The 17,932-nt window shown below is 35.4% G+C and overlaps 1 protein-coding gene across 19 annotated transcripts in view; it reads right to left on the bottom strand.

Moving 5' to 3' along the window:
* The window catches only part of WDR33 (WD repeat domain 33), a 103,615-nt gene that overhangs the window by 38,268 nt on the left and 47,415 nt on the right, over nt 1-17,932 (bottom strand). For 18 of the 19 annotated variants that reach the window (XM_073807836.1, XM_073807835.1, XM_073807834.1 and 15 more), the window contains exon 7: nt 16,256-16,353. In XM_073807836.1, the coding sequence (XP_073663937.1) occupies nt 16,256-16,353 (98 nt within the window). Of the gene's footprint in view, nt 1-145; nt 5,828-16,255; nt 16,354-17,932 lie in introns of those variants that run through there. The other variant, XM_033860316.2, reaches the window with a different exon arrangement.

Genomic DNA, 17,932 nt, shown 5'->3' on the forward strand with positions numbered 1-17,932 from the left:
AAAAAAAGGAACAGAACTTTGGGGACAGTGCATGGGGAACAGTGGGAGTGAATTATTGCCTTAAGGTAATGCTGTGATTCTGAGATGACAGTGGAAATAAAGTATGAGGACTTATATAAATAAAGCTTTAAAAAATAAGTCATAGTTCCATTTCAATATAATGTTATTTATTTAAATGTGGCTTACAATACAATTAATTTTATCAATGACACATCTAAACCTAAGAATCACTACTGAAATAGGATAATGACAACCCATCCCAATTCTTGATCTAGTCATCTCCTCTTAAATGAACCCTTTATAATATCTTTCCTAATCAATTCCAACTTCCTCTTAAACCAAATTAACTTAAATGTGTTACTTTCTTTACACCCTCCATGCTTTTTGCATCTTTCCTAGCACATATATGACTTAAGCAACATTTACTTCATGCCTACAACATGAGAAGTGCCTTCTTCTGTGTACTTCTGGGACCCTCACAACAACCCTGTGAGGTAGGTACCATTAGCTCCACTTTACAGAGGAGGAAGCGCATACTGAGAGAGATTGACCTGCCCAACAGCAGAGCTGGGATTCAAAGCCATACCTGCTGCTCTCAGATGAGTAATGTTCAAAGTACCCCAGACGAAAAAACAAAGATTGCCCAAGTAGAAACTATGACTGTAGCCAGAATTTTGGAGCAGCTGGAGAAGAGGTTCGACAACATTAATGATTTCTTCTTCCTTGTCACTTAACCACTGTAAACAGCAATTACACTATATTCTCCTATACTTTATTTTAAAAGGAAAAATTTTTTTGGCTGTGCCGCGTGGCATGCAGGATCTTAGCTCCCCGACCAGGGATTGAACCCATGCCCCCTGCAGTGGAAGCGCAGAGTCCTAACCACTAGACCACCAGGGAATTCCTGTATTCTCCTATATTTTAAAGGTAGCAATACACAAACAGAAAATTTACCCCTCCCTTTTTTATAGGAAAAAAATGACACATTACAAACAGACTTGCACTCAACATTGACTATAAAAAGACATAGTAAACTGGTACTATTTCACAACAACCCTTATGGTAAGTGGATAGTTACAAAGAAAACATAGATGCAAGTCTACTGGTTACAGTAAATAATAGGAAAAGAGTTTTGTGGGGATCATGAAAATGGGTTGCTGCCCAGATAGATTTAATTTTAAATTACAAAACCTTATCTGGACACTTTAAATCAAGAGAATGTACCACAAACCTTTGTGCCTAAATTACATGAAGATGTATTCTGGCATCTACATTTGGCCCAAATCAACCATATTCTAATGCTACTACTGCTCTACTAAAAGCATCAAGAGTTCAAAAGTTTTGCAATCTAAATCCTTTCTTAAAGGTTTTTGAGATTCTCATGAACACTCAAAGCTATCATGAAGATTTCAATGACAAAATATGATTATATTCTTTATTTCTATAGGAAAATTCTATAGACCAATGGCAAAACTAGTAGCACCACATAAAGAGACTGGTTTGCCTATAGTGTGTCTTGCTTGTCTAATGGAGCTAGACATTTTGAATTCTCTAATCATGTGACACTATCCTAATGTGCTCTATACTTTTAATAAGTACCCATAGTCAAGTCTTAATTACAAACCTAGCTTTTCTAGTATTAAAACTTACTCAGTTTTTACCAAATGACAAAAAGATTCAGTATTAAGAATACTCCCAGTTTATTATTCAAGGTAAAGATTCAACAGAAGAAGCCTATCTTGCAGTTTCCTAGGAGACAAATTTTGTTCTGAAGACCTTCACATTTAAAAAACATTATGTCCAGACTTGCATGAGCAGATGCTCCACAAATACATGATTTTTAAAAGCTACCACTTTCAAAATCACAAAAATGGTAAGAACTACCTCATTAATCACAGGGATATTTTTCTATGCACTATAATACAATAATACAATGCTTACTTTAGTATATGAAATTAAGATACCATTAAAAGTGATGCTTTGAAACCAAAAATCTCCAGCTATCACTTGTATTGCTCATGAAGACAAGAATAAGTACTTGACTCCCTCCTCCATACTCAGGGCCTGGCACCTAGCTTGGCACACAGTGCACAGCAATTACTTAAATAAATGAATAAATATACACTTCTTTTCAGTGATCTTTGATGCACATGAATAAACTACAGAGTGGAGTTTCAAAACATGGTCTTTTTTTGGCCTTAAGTCAACCTGAGAGTTCATAAAGAATTTTACAATTATTATAATTATTAATTGTAAGGCTTTTTTAAACAGTGTTCATAGTCTTAAAAACCTTTAAAATCCCTTTGGTGTATACTGCTATGTATTATAATAACAAAGACAACAGAGAAAATAAACAGTTGACTCTTCCCAGATCTAAAGAACTCCTGAAGTATGAAAAAGTAATTCCTAGACACTAAATTTAGTAAAATAAACCCTAAGATCCCCAGAGAGATTAATGAAGCAAAACTGACTCATCTTATTTCTTAAAAAGGACATGTTTTTACCCACTAAAGGTACCCCGTGCTTTTCCAAAGTTCGCTTTACACCACTTCGCTTTTATGAAAGATCTACATTAGTACAGACATACCTCCAAGATACTGTGGGTTCGGTTCCAAACCACCACAATTAAGCAAATATTGCAATAAAGCAATTCACATGAATTTCTGGTTTCCCAGTACTTAAGTTATATTTACACATACTGTATCTATTAAGTGCGCAATAACAGTATGTCGTAAAAAAATGTACCTACCTTAATTAAAAATTAACGCTATTGGAAAATGGCGCTAATAGGCTTGCTTGAAACAGGATTGCCACAAACCTTCAATTTGTGAAAAATGCACTATTGTGAAGTGCAGCGAAACGAAGTACAATAAAACAAGGTATGCTTGTACCTGTTTTTGCTAACAGAAAGAAATCCAAAGAGAATTTCTGCTTTTGCAAAAAAAGGCAAAAAGCATTTGTTTTGCAGCAAAACCGAGATAGAGGCAGTGGACACCCTGAGCAACAAGAGTGGCGCCACCAAGCTCCTTCGCTAGGAACTACACTCAGCATCTCAGCAGCAAGCCATGGTAGTCTGCGAGCACCTGCACTTTGTCTCGATTTATTTTGTGCATCCGTTGGCAAGCTGAGTCCTACTTTAGGATAGTGGGGGAAAACTAATTACTTCTAGCCAGCTGAAAACTAGCATGATTCCCAACTGCCTTTGTAAAAATATACCTGTCAGTATCACCGCAGCTTGTTCAAGTGACAGACCCAACAGGTCACTGCTATTAAACCCTGACCTCCCCCAGCTGGTCCCTACATAGTGAGAAGCCAGTTGGACTTAAATGCTATTGCGGGGCGGGGGGGGCGGGGGGGGGTGAAGCAGTTGCTGATCTCTGAGAACTAATCTGAGGCTCACAGCTAAGCCTCCATGTTATTAAAAACTGATCCGACATTTACAGCTAAACCATGTTGTTCTCCTGCTGGACAATCTCACTGAACATCTGTATCAAATTAAGTCATTCTGAGATCACGATGACGTGAAACAAAAACAAGGTCCTGCAAAACCTATAAAATACCAAACATCTCTCTTATGCTAAAAGAGTGATAGACCTCACTTCTTTGAACCCTTACCTCAATTACCCAAAGTCCAAATCCTATAATATAATCTTTATAACATCCTCTTACTGAGATACCCCGTGGTTCCCTATGGTCTGTGTTCTTTGCTTACGACGAGTAATAAACCCAATTTGTTCAACTACAGGTATGCTCCTGGTGATCTCTGACTATAGGCACTTACACTTGTCAATACTAATAGTAGAATAAAACAGACTGAGTGTTCTGGGGTTACAAAATGACTCTAAAACATGCCTTATTAATACACATCTCATAATTCACAGGGAGGGCAGCTTTGGATGATTTTGGCATAAGATTTCTTCCCTTTTGCTTTCAATGTCAAAGCCATGCTAGTGTGTGTTGAAGAGTTCAGATAAAATAAAAAGCATTATTGCCAATCATACTGAGAAGGCATAGGAGAAGCCTATCTAGCCAAGATGACCAAGAGAACGAGTTCATCAAGAGTCTATTCAACTGGAGGCATATGCTCAAGTATCTGGGCTACACGCAGATTCAGAAGTATTTTTAAAAAAGGGTTCCAGGAAAATACTCAGCAACAATAAAACCAAAGGTATGTAAGGAAAAGGTGGAAGGAAATAACTCTGAAAAAAAAAAAGTGCTCACCATAACTACTGGAAAATCTAGATAATAGGTTAGTATGAGAAGAAAATGAAGATTTTCATATGTACTTTTCCACTGAAAGATTTTTTTAGATGTGCAAAAAAATCTCCCAATTTACAGCTGAATGTTACTTTTGTAAGAATTAATCACATCCAGAGGTTAAAAAAACCAAGAATGCCAACTTAAAACAAACAAGTTTCTATAACACAAACAAATCTACTAGACACTAAAATCAGCATTTTGTCAAAAAAAATTTTTTAAAGCTAATCTATTCATAACTATATGTTTAACACAAAAGTTAAAATCTAGAAGTCTTAAAGAACTTGAGGATAATAATTTTTAAAAAGCCCCTCTCTGGCCCAAAGAAAAAACAGAAAACATCTTTTAACTTATCAACTATAAAATCCACTTTAAAAGAAAGAAAGAGGGCTTCCCTGGTGGCGCAGTGGTTGAGAGTCCGCCTGCTGATGCAGGGGACACGGGTTCGTGCCCCGGGTCGGGAAGATCTCACATGCCGCGGAGCGGCTGGGCCCGTGAGCCATGGCCGCTGGGCCTGCGCATCCGGAGCCTGTGCTCCGCAACAGGAGAGGCCACAACAGTGAGAGGCCCGCGTACCACAAAAAAAAAAAAAAAGAAAGAAAAAAACTATGAAAAAAAAAATCACCCATTACTTACCTTCCAGATATAACCGGAAGATTTTCATGTCTAAGGTTGGGGACATGGGTAAATGTATGCTGTTCCCCTAGCGTCTACTGTGTCCTTCCTGGCCACAGAAGATGTAAGTTTGGAGTCTGAGATCCCAAACATGAAAGTCATTGTCTTCAAAGGCACATCATTTCCTAGGAACCTACATTGTGTGGGCATTTTGCGTGAGAGAAAACATTTTTACCACCACTGCCCTCTAACATGTAGCACACAAAGTGCTGCATATATTACAATCTGATTTCCCTTGTTATACAGGCATTACCATTTACTTTTTATGGATCATGAAAACCTGGTTATTCAACAAGTAGAAGGAGCAATGATTTAAACTCATCTTCTGATGCCATCATGCAGTTGAAAACCATGACTTCAATATAGCAATAAAAAATGTTTAAAAGTTTGTTCAAAAAAAAAAAAGTTTGTTCAAAGACAATATATATTATACCATGTAATGTCTGTGTAACTTACAGTAGGAAAAGGAAGTTTGTGGTAAATGAGGTAATAAAAGATTTTAGGGAACAACGGGCTAAATATTCATAAGTTACATTTTACAGTAACCTCCTCCGTAAATCTCTTCTAAATTTATTTTTTCAAGAAATGCAAGTTTATTGCCTGCTGGATTTTAGCACATTTATTTCAAATGTGATTGTAAAATAATGATGAAGGAAACACCACAATATTGACTACTCGCTCTTTACAGTCTAGACCTTAATAACAGTGCCAAGCCTTGTCCTTTACAATTATCACGGTCCTTGGTGAGCCTCCTCCAGGACTGAAACTCTCCTCTACCAAACTGAGTCTTTCAAGCACCTATCATCTCACGGGCTTCAATCTCTAAATATCCAATTCCCAAAACAGAGCTGTGTCAGCATCTTATTTCCTCATGGTGGAAGGATAGCAGATTTTCCTTTTTTTTAAAAAAAAAAGGTACAAAAGCAATTATACCCCTAAAAAAAAAAAGGTACAAAATAAAAAGGAAAAAACTACATTTAAAACAATTCAAAAAGTTAAAGTATTTTATAGTAACATTTAATGATTTTTCTGCTAGAATTTAATAAACCAAACAAAATGCCTAGTGTACTCTTGAATCTTTGTTTTAATAAAGATTTTATTTTTACCCAGAAGACCCTTGGTGATTTACATTTGCATGGCACATTAAAACATTAAATCTGTAAAACTAAAAATGTCCTAAAAAATTAGACTAAGCCACTTGAAAAAGATGTAAATGGAAGTTTCCATAAATCTCTGAAAACTAAATTAAATGATCTGATTTGACCATTACAAAAAATATGTAAAATATTAAAAACACCAAACTTCTGAAGTATTTCAAAACATTGAGGGCCTACAGAAAGAACATTAGAAGCGGGTGGTGTACTATATGACCTCAAGAAAGAAGCAGGATTTATGTTCAGAAATCATCAAACTTACAATGAATGCTCTTTAACTTCTAATACCTCCTGTAATATCATCCTGTTTGCTCTTAGAATCACTTTATCAGTCGGGCCCATGTCTGCTACATCCTATGTAAGGATCTAGATCCCACCCTGTAACAAACTCCACCAAAGACTTCTGGGATAGAATAGGCTACACGCCCAGCCAGTCGGCTGTCAGCTGGCAAGCTGGATGGGATGGGGACAGAGGATGATCAGGAGGCTGAAACAGTTGATACTAGATTTCTATATTTAAGTCCTGTCTATTGTGACAAAAAATATGTGGAATACACTTTCCCCAAAACTTCTAACTTACTGCTTATCACATTCCTCATCAAAGATGACAAACAGAAATGACATTTTACCAGAGCTATCACTAGCTCACCCAACTTTACTATATTGCTAAATGGAGTCTGAAGTTTAAAACTGTGATCAAATTCAGTCAATAGGAAAAAAATACCTGTTCTTTCCTCAGAGAAAAATAAATGCTGTCCCAAGGAATCAGACTAGACACCAATTACCACAATCTGCTGCAGTGTGATAAGCTGTGAAGACTGCTGGATTTCAGTTATTCAGCACTATTTCACCATAGTACTAGGCCAATTTACAAAACATCTGAAGAAATGAAAGAACTAGGGAAATGCTGAAAATGCTGCTTAAGAGACAAGATCATGCCTTGTAAATATATCAGCAAAAGAATCAAGCACAGCATCTTGACCAGTAGGTAATCATTAAATATTCAATTCATCTAACAATTAAAATAGAATCTTTAAATGTTTCCATATGAGATCTTAAGATCTAAACTTCCCTTTACTCTTTGCCCAATTCTAAGCGCTGAATTTTTTACACCTGAAAACATTGGAAAATCATGACAACTCTGTTTAAACAAGTGTTCATATTTATGGACTACCTGTAAATAAAAACTTGTACTACTGTAAAAACTAATGACAATGGATGAAAAATATTTAAATGAGAAAAGTAGAATACACTTCTGAAATAACCATTTTAATCCTTAAATAGGCAGAGACAGGGAAACAGGCTCCGAAATTACCTTTGGAAATGACATAATTGCTGGCATCCACTGAACACTCTTTATGGCACTAGTTAAGTGCTTCTTATGAATTAACCCATTTATTTCTTGCAACTTAGTAGGTTGGTACTATTATTAATCCCCATTATACACATGAGGACACAACCACAGTAATGTGATTTACATGGCTGCTAACAGCTAAAACTGTGAATCACATTCAGATTGTGATTGTAGTAATACACAATACTATCTCTTTATACACTAACTTCTGTTATGTAACAGGAAACTAGTAAAAGAAGCTAATCAGAAAAAATAGTAAAACATTATTTTCAAAAGAGTACAGAAGCAAATCAAGGAAAGGAAATTAAGAAAGCTCCACTAAGGGAAAGTGAGATGATAGAAACCACAAAATGACAAAATAAAGAACAGTAGAAAAAAAGGAAAAATAATTTAATGAAAATATCTTGGAAAGTCTAAACTACCTAATAGAAGGCTTAGGTGGAAAAGAGGCAGGAAGGAATCTTTAGAGTGCTGAAAACACTCTGTATCTTGATCTAAGAGGTGGTTAGATGAGTGTGTAAATATGTAAAAATACATCATACTGTACACTTAAGATTTGTGTACTTTACTGTATATGCGTAATATGATCTAAAAGTATAAATATTTTAAAATATTTTTTATAAGATGAGGTGGCTTTGAGGCTCCATTTATTACTTCAAGCAGTAGGATTAATTAAATGATCTTATGTCTCACCAAAAATATTTTTAGAACAGAAGGTGGCAGTATCTCCTCATGGGATAATATCCCATCCACTTAACCCTTTGTAATGAATGTATCCACATGCTTGACTTTCAGGCTTTTGGGTCTGCCTTAAAACATGAAACTACAGTTAACAGACAACCTAATCCACGTTAATTAATTATTATCAAATAGAACCATCCTTCTGAAAAAGGAGTGCGTTCTATAATCTCCGTAACAGTTGGCAAAGCTAAACGTGGCACAACTTCAGCAAAGGAAAGCCTAACGGCTCACAGAATAATAGCCCATTCTCTTTTCAACAAAAAAATTCCATAATTAAATCCAAATATGATGTCCTATTTTCTCCCCATCCCCTTTATTCTAGACATATATACAATAAATCCAATCCTACTTCCATACAAAAGCCTTTAAATATTTGAAAATGACAAAACTTTTCTTCAATCTCTTATCGAAGTTGAATACTAAACTTCCCTTTACTCTTCCTCATGATTTCCAGATCCTTCTCCATTCTAATCATCTCCCGTCAATAATTAAGCCCCATCATTCTGAACATCACTTTTACAAATAGGGGAAGGCATGACACCTCAAGAATTCACACTTATCATCTAACACCCATGATCGTTTTCATATGAACTCTCATAAACCAGTCTAATAAACTCCAGAATTGAGGTTGAAAACCTAAATACAGAACTTTACACTCATCTCTATTTAAAATTTAAAATAATACTTTTCTATTAAGTTTAACATCACATTATCTTCTTGAATCCTGATGAGATTCAAGAGGTTCTCTCTAGATGAGAATTTCTGCTTGTAATTTTGAATTACCTGTAAATTTGCAAAGCAAGCCATCTTTAATAAAAAATGTTAAACATGACAGAGGCCAAGTAAAGGATCTTGCAGCACTCTCTGCACACTTGCCTCACAGATAACAAACATCCAATGAAACTTTTTTGGAAATGACCAACCATGCAGCTATAAAGCCATGATCCTCTACCATGACTCACAGATGAATTCAAAAGATTGACTACGGTTTGACTACAATTTCCTTGACCCCCTCCGGTAATTCTAGAAAAACAGGGTTGTTTTAGCATGACCTATTCCAAACCACCGGTTTTCAATGGAAGCAGTAATGTCCCTTAATGAGCATTCTGTAAACTTTTCTTCTCAGAGCCTGTATGCATGTGCACTGGTGCCTTTTTAAAAAAGTTTAATGTGTAGCAGTTATTATCAATGAAGTTCATTCCAGAAGAGTTAAAACTATTTATTAGAAAAAGCAATTAATAGGCTTTACAGGACCAAGACCAGCTACTCTAACCTTTGATGACTCCTAGTATCAAAAATTACTTTTGTTTAATAATATATAAAAAGTTTCCACTGCAGATAAAATATTGAGCTCCCAGGTATGAAGTTTCTTGGACTCACCTTTGTACCTTGGTTCTGCACTCATGTTGATTTCCCTCAGTATTTCCTAACTGTTTTAATGTGGTAGAATACTTATGGTTTCCACCTTTGACAAAACAAACCTGGAAACTGAGTAGGGATTCCCACAAGCTGTCAAAGGGAGATGCCAGGTGCAGAAAATGCTCAAGGTTTAACTCTTGAACAGATAATTTAAAAAGGAGAAAAAAATACATACATAGCCTGAAAACAGCAACAACTTGGCCACTTTTAAAGCCACATACCCTAAACTGGATCTCTACATGATGTCTGCACTTTTGCCCACTCAGAACTATAGACAAAGGGGCATACACTAGTCGGGGGAGGGCTCTAATAAAGCAGCACACTGGGCTACGGAGAAGCTCCACCTACCCCTGCTCAAAGGCACCTTGTGGTGGCTGGGCCTTCCCTGGGGTTCCCTGGAACCAGTGCAATACTTAAAAACATCAAGTTAAAGCAGGTGCAGTTCACTGGGCTAATGCAAGTAACACGATATTCTAAAATCATGCTAAGAAGGTAAACTTCTCTCAAAGAGAACTATATTAAATTATATTCAGCGGAAAAAAACATCAAGAGGCCTCAGCAGATTGATTTTGAGACATAATAGTGTGTTCTGGACAAATTAAGACTATTTTATGACAATCTGTAAAAAAGGATAAATGCCCAAGAAACTACCATTTCTTCCTTTAAATAGAAATTCTTCTAGTCTCTTTATAACTAAAGAGATCACAGCATGGCAGGTGCTTCTTAGAAATTCCTGAGATATGATTTAAATCAAATTTTAAGATGGTTTTCAAATATATAATAAAAAAGTGAGTAAAGGGAAAAAATGACTATGAAAAAAACAATATTTGTTTTGGTACTTAATGTCCCTCACTGGCAAATAACTTATTTGTGGTGATACCATGTTTTAATCATATACTTTTATTAAGGATCTACCCAGTAGAAATGAAGAAGCCAGAAGGGTATTATATATTTATCTACTTTTACCAGCTCTTTCCAAAGCTCTGAAATTTAACTTTAAAAACTATCAAAAACTTGATTAGCTGAGAAGCTCTATAAGAGGGTAACTAATTCCTCAGCAAATAGAAATTTAAGCCTCACTCAAAATAAACTGAAGCAATTACAGAATCTTTACTAAATGCAAAGATGAAAACTGACTGCCTAGATTACGAGTCACAGTGATTTGTTGCTGTCAAAAAACTGGAATCTTTATACACAAAAGAATGTCTGGAAATAACTCGACTCTTAATTATAACAGTGGATAAGACAGTAACAGTGTGTAGCACTGGCATCCCAAGAAAGCTAAGATCTATTTTCAACAAGTTTTTGCCACATTTGTGCAATATCTTAAGTGTAGAGTTAGAAAGGACAAAACCCGGCATAAAAATCTAAAACAATTCCTGTAAAACTGTGGATGGATTATATAAAATGACTATTTCAGGACACTACTACACTAATTTCTTCAAATAATTTGCTTTAGAAGTAAATATTAAGTCTTCTTCCCTCTCATGATATACCCAGATAGTTATTTATCAATACATAGGAGAACCTACCATGATCCAGTCTGTTCAGCAGAGCAGAGGAAAAAGAGCCTTAAATAAACGCTTCCTCAAAATAAGGGATCACAGATAAGAGAAAACAGGTGTCAATCAATATATATATGGGCCCACATGATTGTTTGGATGATTATATAAGATGTGCCTGAAGTACTTTTAATATTAAAACATGCTATGTTAGTGGAAGGAGTTATTCTGCTATAGGCTATTTATTTTAAAGGAAGCTGGGTGTTTTTCGTCTTGGAGAGAACAGAAAGGATTTTGTGGAATGTTCTGTACAAATACATTAGGTCCATTCATCATAAACTTCATGGTTTGCCAATTTTACTTTAAATAAGTAAAATTATTTCCAATGAAAAGCATCAGAGGGGACTTCCCTGGTGGTCCAGTGGCCCGCACTTCCACTGCAGGGGGCATGGATTCGATCCCTGGTAGGGGAACTAAGATCCCACATGCCGCAGAGCACGGCCAAAAAAACAAAAAGAAAAAAAAAAAAATCAGAGATTTTTTTGAACACTCAGACTTTGTAAACATGTCTTTACACAGTTCAAAAACACACTTTTTGAACCAAAAGATCTTTGCAGAGGAGTTTATCTCATTAAGAACCACAGCCAAATACAATCAGGCACGGATAAGCAGAGATTTAGTAAAAATACTAATAGTATTCTTTTCCCTAAGCTGTGTGTACTCAGGTTCATTTCCTCTCCATGAGTGCTATATTTTAAAACTGAAAACAGATCTTACCTCCTGAGTAAGTCTCAGTACAACTCCTTATGTCCATGTTCTATTTATATAACCTAGCTTATAACTCATCTGCAGTTTGAACTATTCGTTGTGGTTTAATTTTTTTGGTTGTTAAATATACATTGAAAACCTATAGCCTATATGGACAGCTTTAAAGAAGAATGGTAAAATAAACTTGAGTACCTAAATTCTCTCTACCCACACTTCTCTCCTTTCCCCCCAAAAATCTCGGCAATTCTGTCATCACAGCTCAGGAAGACATTATTACATCCATGCTGATGATATTTTTAAAACATAAAAGAGGCAGTTTAACATAATGAATAAGAGCATGAACTCTGGAGTGAAATAACATGGGTTCAAATCTGAGCCTCAAAAAAAAAAAAAAAAAAAAAAAATCTGAGCCTCCCCTCTTACAAGTTATATTACCTCGGGGAGGTTTACTTAACTTTCTTGTACCTTGGTTACTGATTTGTAAAATGTGGAATAAACAGTATTTATCTCATAGGGTTACTGGTAAGATTAAATGAAGTACTGGTTACTGGTAAGATTAAATGAAGTACTTAAAATATGCCTGATACATAGTAAGTGTAATGTGTCAGCTACTGTTGTTAAAATCAAGAAGGTAAAACAAAATTAAAGCATGCTAAAGCTGGTAAACTGGATTCTGTTTAAGTTATATATAATATACATGTTATATATCATATAATATATAATTATGCTTCTCATTAAAATTTACTCCGTATTCTGATTCTACATTTTCAATCTTTCACATTTTCATTTTAGTCACAAGTGATTTGCTTCTAACTTTACACTGATAAAACTACATTTTTTTTTTAAACTACACTTCTAATACTCTCATGACTCTTCTCCCCTAATATCCAACAATATTGTTTGTGACAATATCTTACCTTTCCTACTAAACTTTAAGAAGCAAGAGGGTAGGAGGTCATCATACCTTATTTTCTTTTAAATTTCTTCTACCTATGATAGCATGCATATAATACATGCTAATTAAATAAATGGATTTTAATGCCTCTATTTCTCTTAGAGTCAAGTGCGTAAACACCTAGAGGCTCATTTAGACTCATGTATTCCTGGTGCTTAAATGTTATTTTAATCACAGTCCATAATTTGAGTGCTGCAATTCATAATAGAAAAGGATAAATGTGTATAAATTATGCTGATATGCATATGCTTTGGAAACGGGTGGACATATACATGGTACTTCTCAATGTTGCAGTATATTCAATTTCACAAGTGTTTCCTCTTCCCATCTATGGACCAAACATTACAACTTCAAAGTAGCAAATCTGGCAATAGATCGATGCTCATTTTTTGTTAAAAATACTGATTATTTTCTCTTGTGCAACTTCTTCTTTTTCCAAGAAGCATAAGAATAATCTCAGTAATGACACTAAAAAGCAACTGTAAATTCTGCACTCACAGGGATCCTGTAAGCTTATAGCTGAAAGACTGCATTAAGAAGACATGAGAGCTGTCTTCAAATACTTAAAGGGCTGCTATGTAGAAGAGTACAGACTTGATTTTTTGTGTTCCAGAAGGTAGGACAAGTTATAAGAAAGTGGGTTTCTGATATAAAGAAAGAACTTTCTGAAAATCAGAGCTACCTAAAATTGAAAAAGAGATTCATGTGCGGTAGTGAATACTGTATCACTAAAAATGTTTTGTGAGTAGAAAACTGGTTTTGGGGAATGATGTAGAAAAGTATTAAAGAGTTGGACTACGTGATCACAAACATCCCTTCAATCAAAATGTTCTTGGATTTTCTTAACTTAATCCCAAGTGATGGTCTGATGCACAACACTAATATGCCTTAGGAATATACCTACCTGCCTGGCGTCACACAGCCTATGTAGGCTACATGAACATCACCCCCTTTCTATAGGGCAACTGACATTTTAGAGGCCACCCTATTTGCTTAACTCTGTGATCCACCTTTCTCTCTACGAACAGAACTAAATTAAGTTCACTTCAAATTTTATTTGAAGAATTTCACATCACCCCTTGAGACAAGTGGAGTTCCATCATCCCCTGATCACCAAGAACAGAAAAATTATAACAACATTGGTTTCACTATTTTATAATCATCTCTAAAGTTCAGAAAATTTAGAAAAATGAAGAATGATAGAAAATGGATAATTGGAAAAACCCGTCTACTACACCAGATCCACTATCAGAACTACTACTTGGGTGGTATAATTAACTTGGCTTATATATTTATACTTCTCATATACTCATTGAGGTACAAAGAAAAAAATCATGACCATAAAGCAAGTAGAATACTGTTTAAAAGAAGTAAAAAACATGAATAAGCTAGAATACAAATCCTAAAAGTACATGCAAGTTCATTATACTCTTGTGCATGTTTGAAATTTTCATAGTGAAAACTTAAAAAGAACACCCACATAAAAAATAAAATTCAACTCTCAGTATAGACATGATATTGGTGTATTTTTAAGCTACGAGAAGAACAGGTAATGACCCAGCATCCACATTATCCAAATCCACCTGGACTCAAATCTGAAAATATTTAACTGCTGACTAATAACTCATGTACACTACATTTCAGAAGAAAAGTTCCTAAGCACTATTTAGAAACAGTTTCATTACCAAAACTGAATAACACTTCATTGGAATTTGGGATCGAAAATGCTATCTTATAGTAGCTTTTCTTCTTCTTCTTTATTTAATCCAAGATGCAGAGTGGTTTTGTATCAGACTTTACAGTTATTATAGTCCTAGGTCACTGTAAAATTAATGGTTTTGATCCTTTAGAATTACTTTCAATAAATAAAATTATTTGGTTTCCTCTATATTTCTTAGGATTTTCAAAGGCTAGAAAAAGTTGTTTCCCTTATCACTGTTTAGCAGCTAAGACTTCTACTAATAGCGAGGAAAGATGCAACATTAGTGTAGCATCAGGCCAGTTGTCAAGTGACAGGATGCTAGTCCTGGCTCTGAACTTCTTTTACCTTGAACATGTCACTTAAGCCTTCTGGGTCATGATGCTCATCCATACAATAACTCAGATTAGATGATTTCAAAGGCTCCACCTAGTTCTGAAGCTGTACAATATTATGACCTCATTGTCAGGACACCCCTTCACTATGACAGGTGAAGGTGCTATATCCTTATGCTAGCTATCACAATACGTTACTGTGGGTAAAACCCACACAAAATGTGCAAAGCCAGGAATGTTTAAAAATTGTGATTAAAAAAAATAACACTGGCTTGAAATATGGGTTAAATATCAAGAATACTTAGCTTCTTGTCTAGAAAGCATCGACACTATATGCTGTAAATAAAGCTCTGAAAAAGGTATAAAAAACTTGTAAGTCAACCAAGGTAACTAACTCTGCCAACTCTTGAACAAAAAGGGCAATCTCTGAATAGTAATTGCTTGACACCCAATGTCTGTGGCACCCATTCTCCCACCCTGCATTTATGTGTCAGAGGAAGATGTTACTTTTATGGCATATTGGAATGAAGAGTATGCAACAGAATGTACGCCTTGTTAAATCAGCATAGGTTCAAATTAAGCACTTGAGAAAACTACCTTCCCAATTAATAATAAACTAATGAGATTCAGTTAAAAGCGTAAATGTTTTTTGTTTCAATGTTTGTATTGAATATATAAAACACACAGTTAATTTCCTTAACTTACTTTAACAGCACTGAATTCACATAAATGGTGTTGATGTACTGTGAGTATTTCAACAGCCCCACCTTAGGAAGTCTAAAACTAAGTTAATCCAAGTGAAAATACGGATTTCTTTTCTAGGATAGAGTAATTTATAGATGTTAGTTTATAATTATGAAATCAATAAAAGTAAATAAAAATCCCTCCAAAGCTTAGTAACAAGTGGGCCATGTAGCACAAATGTGGTATACTGAAAAACCACCTCTTTTCAGAAATACCAATACTGAGAAGTGTAGCTAGTGAGACCTTGGTTAATGCATATTGTAAAAGGCCTGCCAGGAGAATGTGAGTTATATAAATAAAATTATCGTGTCAGTATGTTGGTGAAAGCTATCCTGCGTACAAGGCAGGAAAAGGAATATAGCCCTAACGGATGCATACAGATAAGTAAGTAATTGGGAGGAGAGGGGAGAAGAAGGGGAACATGTGTATTTAATTTATAGCTCAAAGAATTCAAAGATAATATTAGTAGTAAAAATCTACAAAAATGACTGTGAACCAGAGAGTTCAGTTTTCTTTAAAGAGCCTGACTGAGAGGGTGTGTATGTAAAACAACTGAATGAAGATGTAAGCTGGTATTGTGGTATTGTGATGATTTAAACCACAAATGCCTTCCCTATTTAAATATTCCAATCAGTACTGTTAGTACACGTACCTCGGAGAATTCTTTCCTCATGGCAACGAAGAAAGTCCCAGATTCTAACAGTGCCGTCATCAGAGCATGTAGCAAATTTATTATCCGTGGGTGAGAAACTGTTACATGAAGACACACAGCAGGGGAAAGAAGTCAGCATTTAACAGATTATCTGTGCTTCTCAGACAGGGAAAAATAAAAACACTGTGCTGCGTTATAAACAGGAGAGGGAAGTATCCACAGTGAAGAAGCCCTTAAAGAGAATGTTGTCAGCTAACAAATGTATCTCATCAAAAGAAGAATTCAACAGAGTAGCTGCTTCTTAGTTTTCAATCAGCAATATTCAGAGAACTTTATGAGTGTATTATTAGTACTAATGTTACCCACACTCTCCAGTATAGTATTTCCTATGGTACCAACAGAAAACATGGAGCGGATTTAAGTGGAGAAACGAAACAAATTCTATCTTTGCAATATTCCTGTAAAGTCTTTTAAATCACATAGGAATACTGCTCAAAAAATTAGCATCAGCTTCTGCTTCAAACTTCATAAAAGTTTCAGACAGGCTGTTTAAAGACTGGTTACGTGCTCGCTTCGGCAGCACATATACTAAAGACTGGTTGCTACACATCCCTACAGATGATGTTTCTGATTTATGTAAAAGGTCTGTGGAAAACGTTCACACCTTCTTCCAGGCAAGCTATCCCATGAATGTTGCACTTTTTGAAGAAAACTAACATGGGGACCTTCTGACTGTTTAAAGCCAAAGAATATGCTTGCAAAGGAGGAATCCATTTTTTCCTCCCTGTAGAAGACCATCAAGTTTCTCATCTAAGAACTCCCCTGAACTTCTGAACCCTTTGCCTAAGAAAGGACCAACTGCGAAAATTCAATGTATGGTCAGGACAATAAGGCAAAGTCTTTGCAGAAGCGTGTTTATCCAATAACTTTTGTTAAGATTCTGAAAGTAGAAACAAGTGACTGCAGTGGATGATGTTTCTATAAAGATGTCAACCTCCTCCCACACGTGGGTGGCACAACGGTCAAGAATGCTGCTTAGCTTTCTTTATTCTTGAGGCTGCAGCAATTCTTCAGGCTTGTTTTTTGAAACTTTTTTTTTCCATTTCTACTATACATATCTCACTGATATGTAAAAATATACAACTCACTGAAAATATTTTAAACTCCCACTTATGATACATTTGCATTACTGATGTTATCAACAGTGAATCAGAAGGAAAGTCTTCTTGACATTGGTCTGCTTACAGTTTCAAAGCTTGAAAGAACCCACTCATTAATCCATTAATGTTTGCCACATCCAGAGTTACTTGTGAGAGTTTTTAGTCCTATACTTTCCTTTTGAAGTCGTGGCATAACCAAGCCAACCAGGGTCTTCACTTAAGCCTTTTTTATCTTGTATTTTGTGTGAACTCTGAAGGTGTTTTCTGTAGGCTTTAGATTTTATTCAGTTGTATAATTAAAGACTGAATTCTTTATTTGGAATGAAATATTCTTGTCTTACATAGTAGGTAATAAAAATGAATAACGTATACACATTATTAACCATAAACGAAAAGAGAAAACCAGTGCAAAATGCGGCAGACAATACATCTCTAACATATTGCAAAGGCTGATACCGGGACAACACTACTTCAGAAAAGTGCCAGCAAAATGGTGAATGTGTGAAAACAAAGAAAA

Source organism: Tursiops truncatus, chromosome 7, assembly GCF_011762595.2.
Source record: "Tursiops truncatus isolate mTurTru1 chromosome 7, mTurTru1.mat.Y, whole genome shotgun sequence".
NCBI lineage: Eukaryota > Metazoa > Chordata > Mammalia > Artiodactyla > Delphinidae > Tursiops > Tursiops truncatus.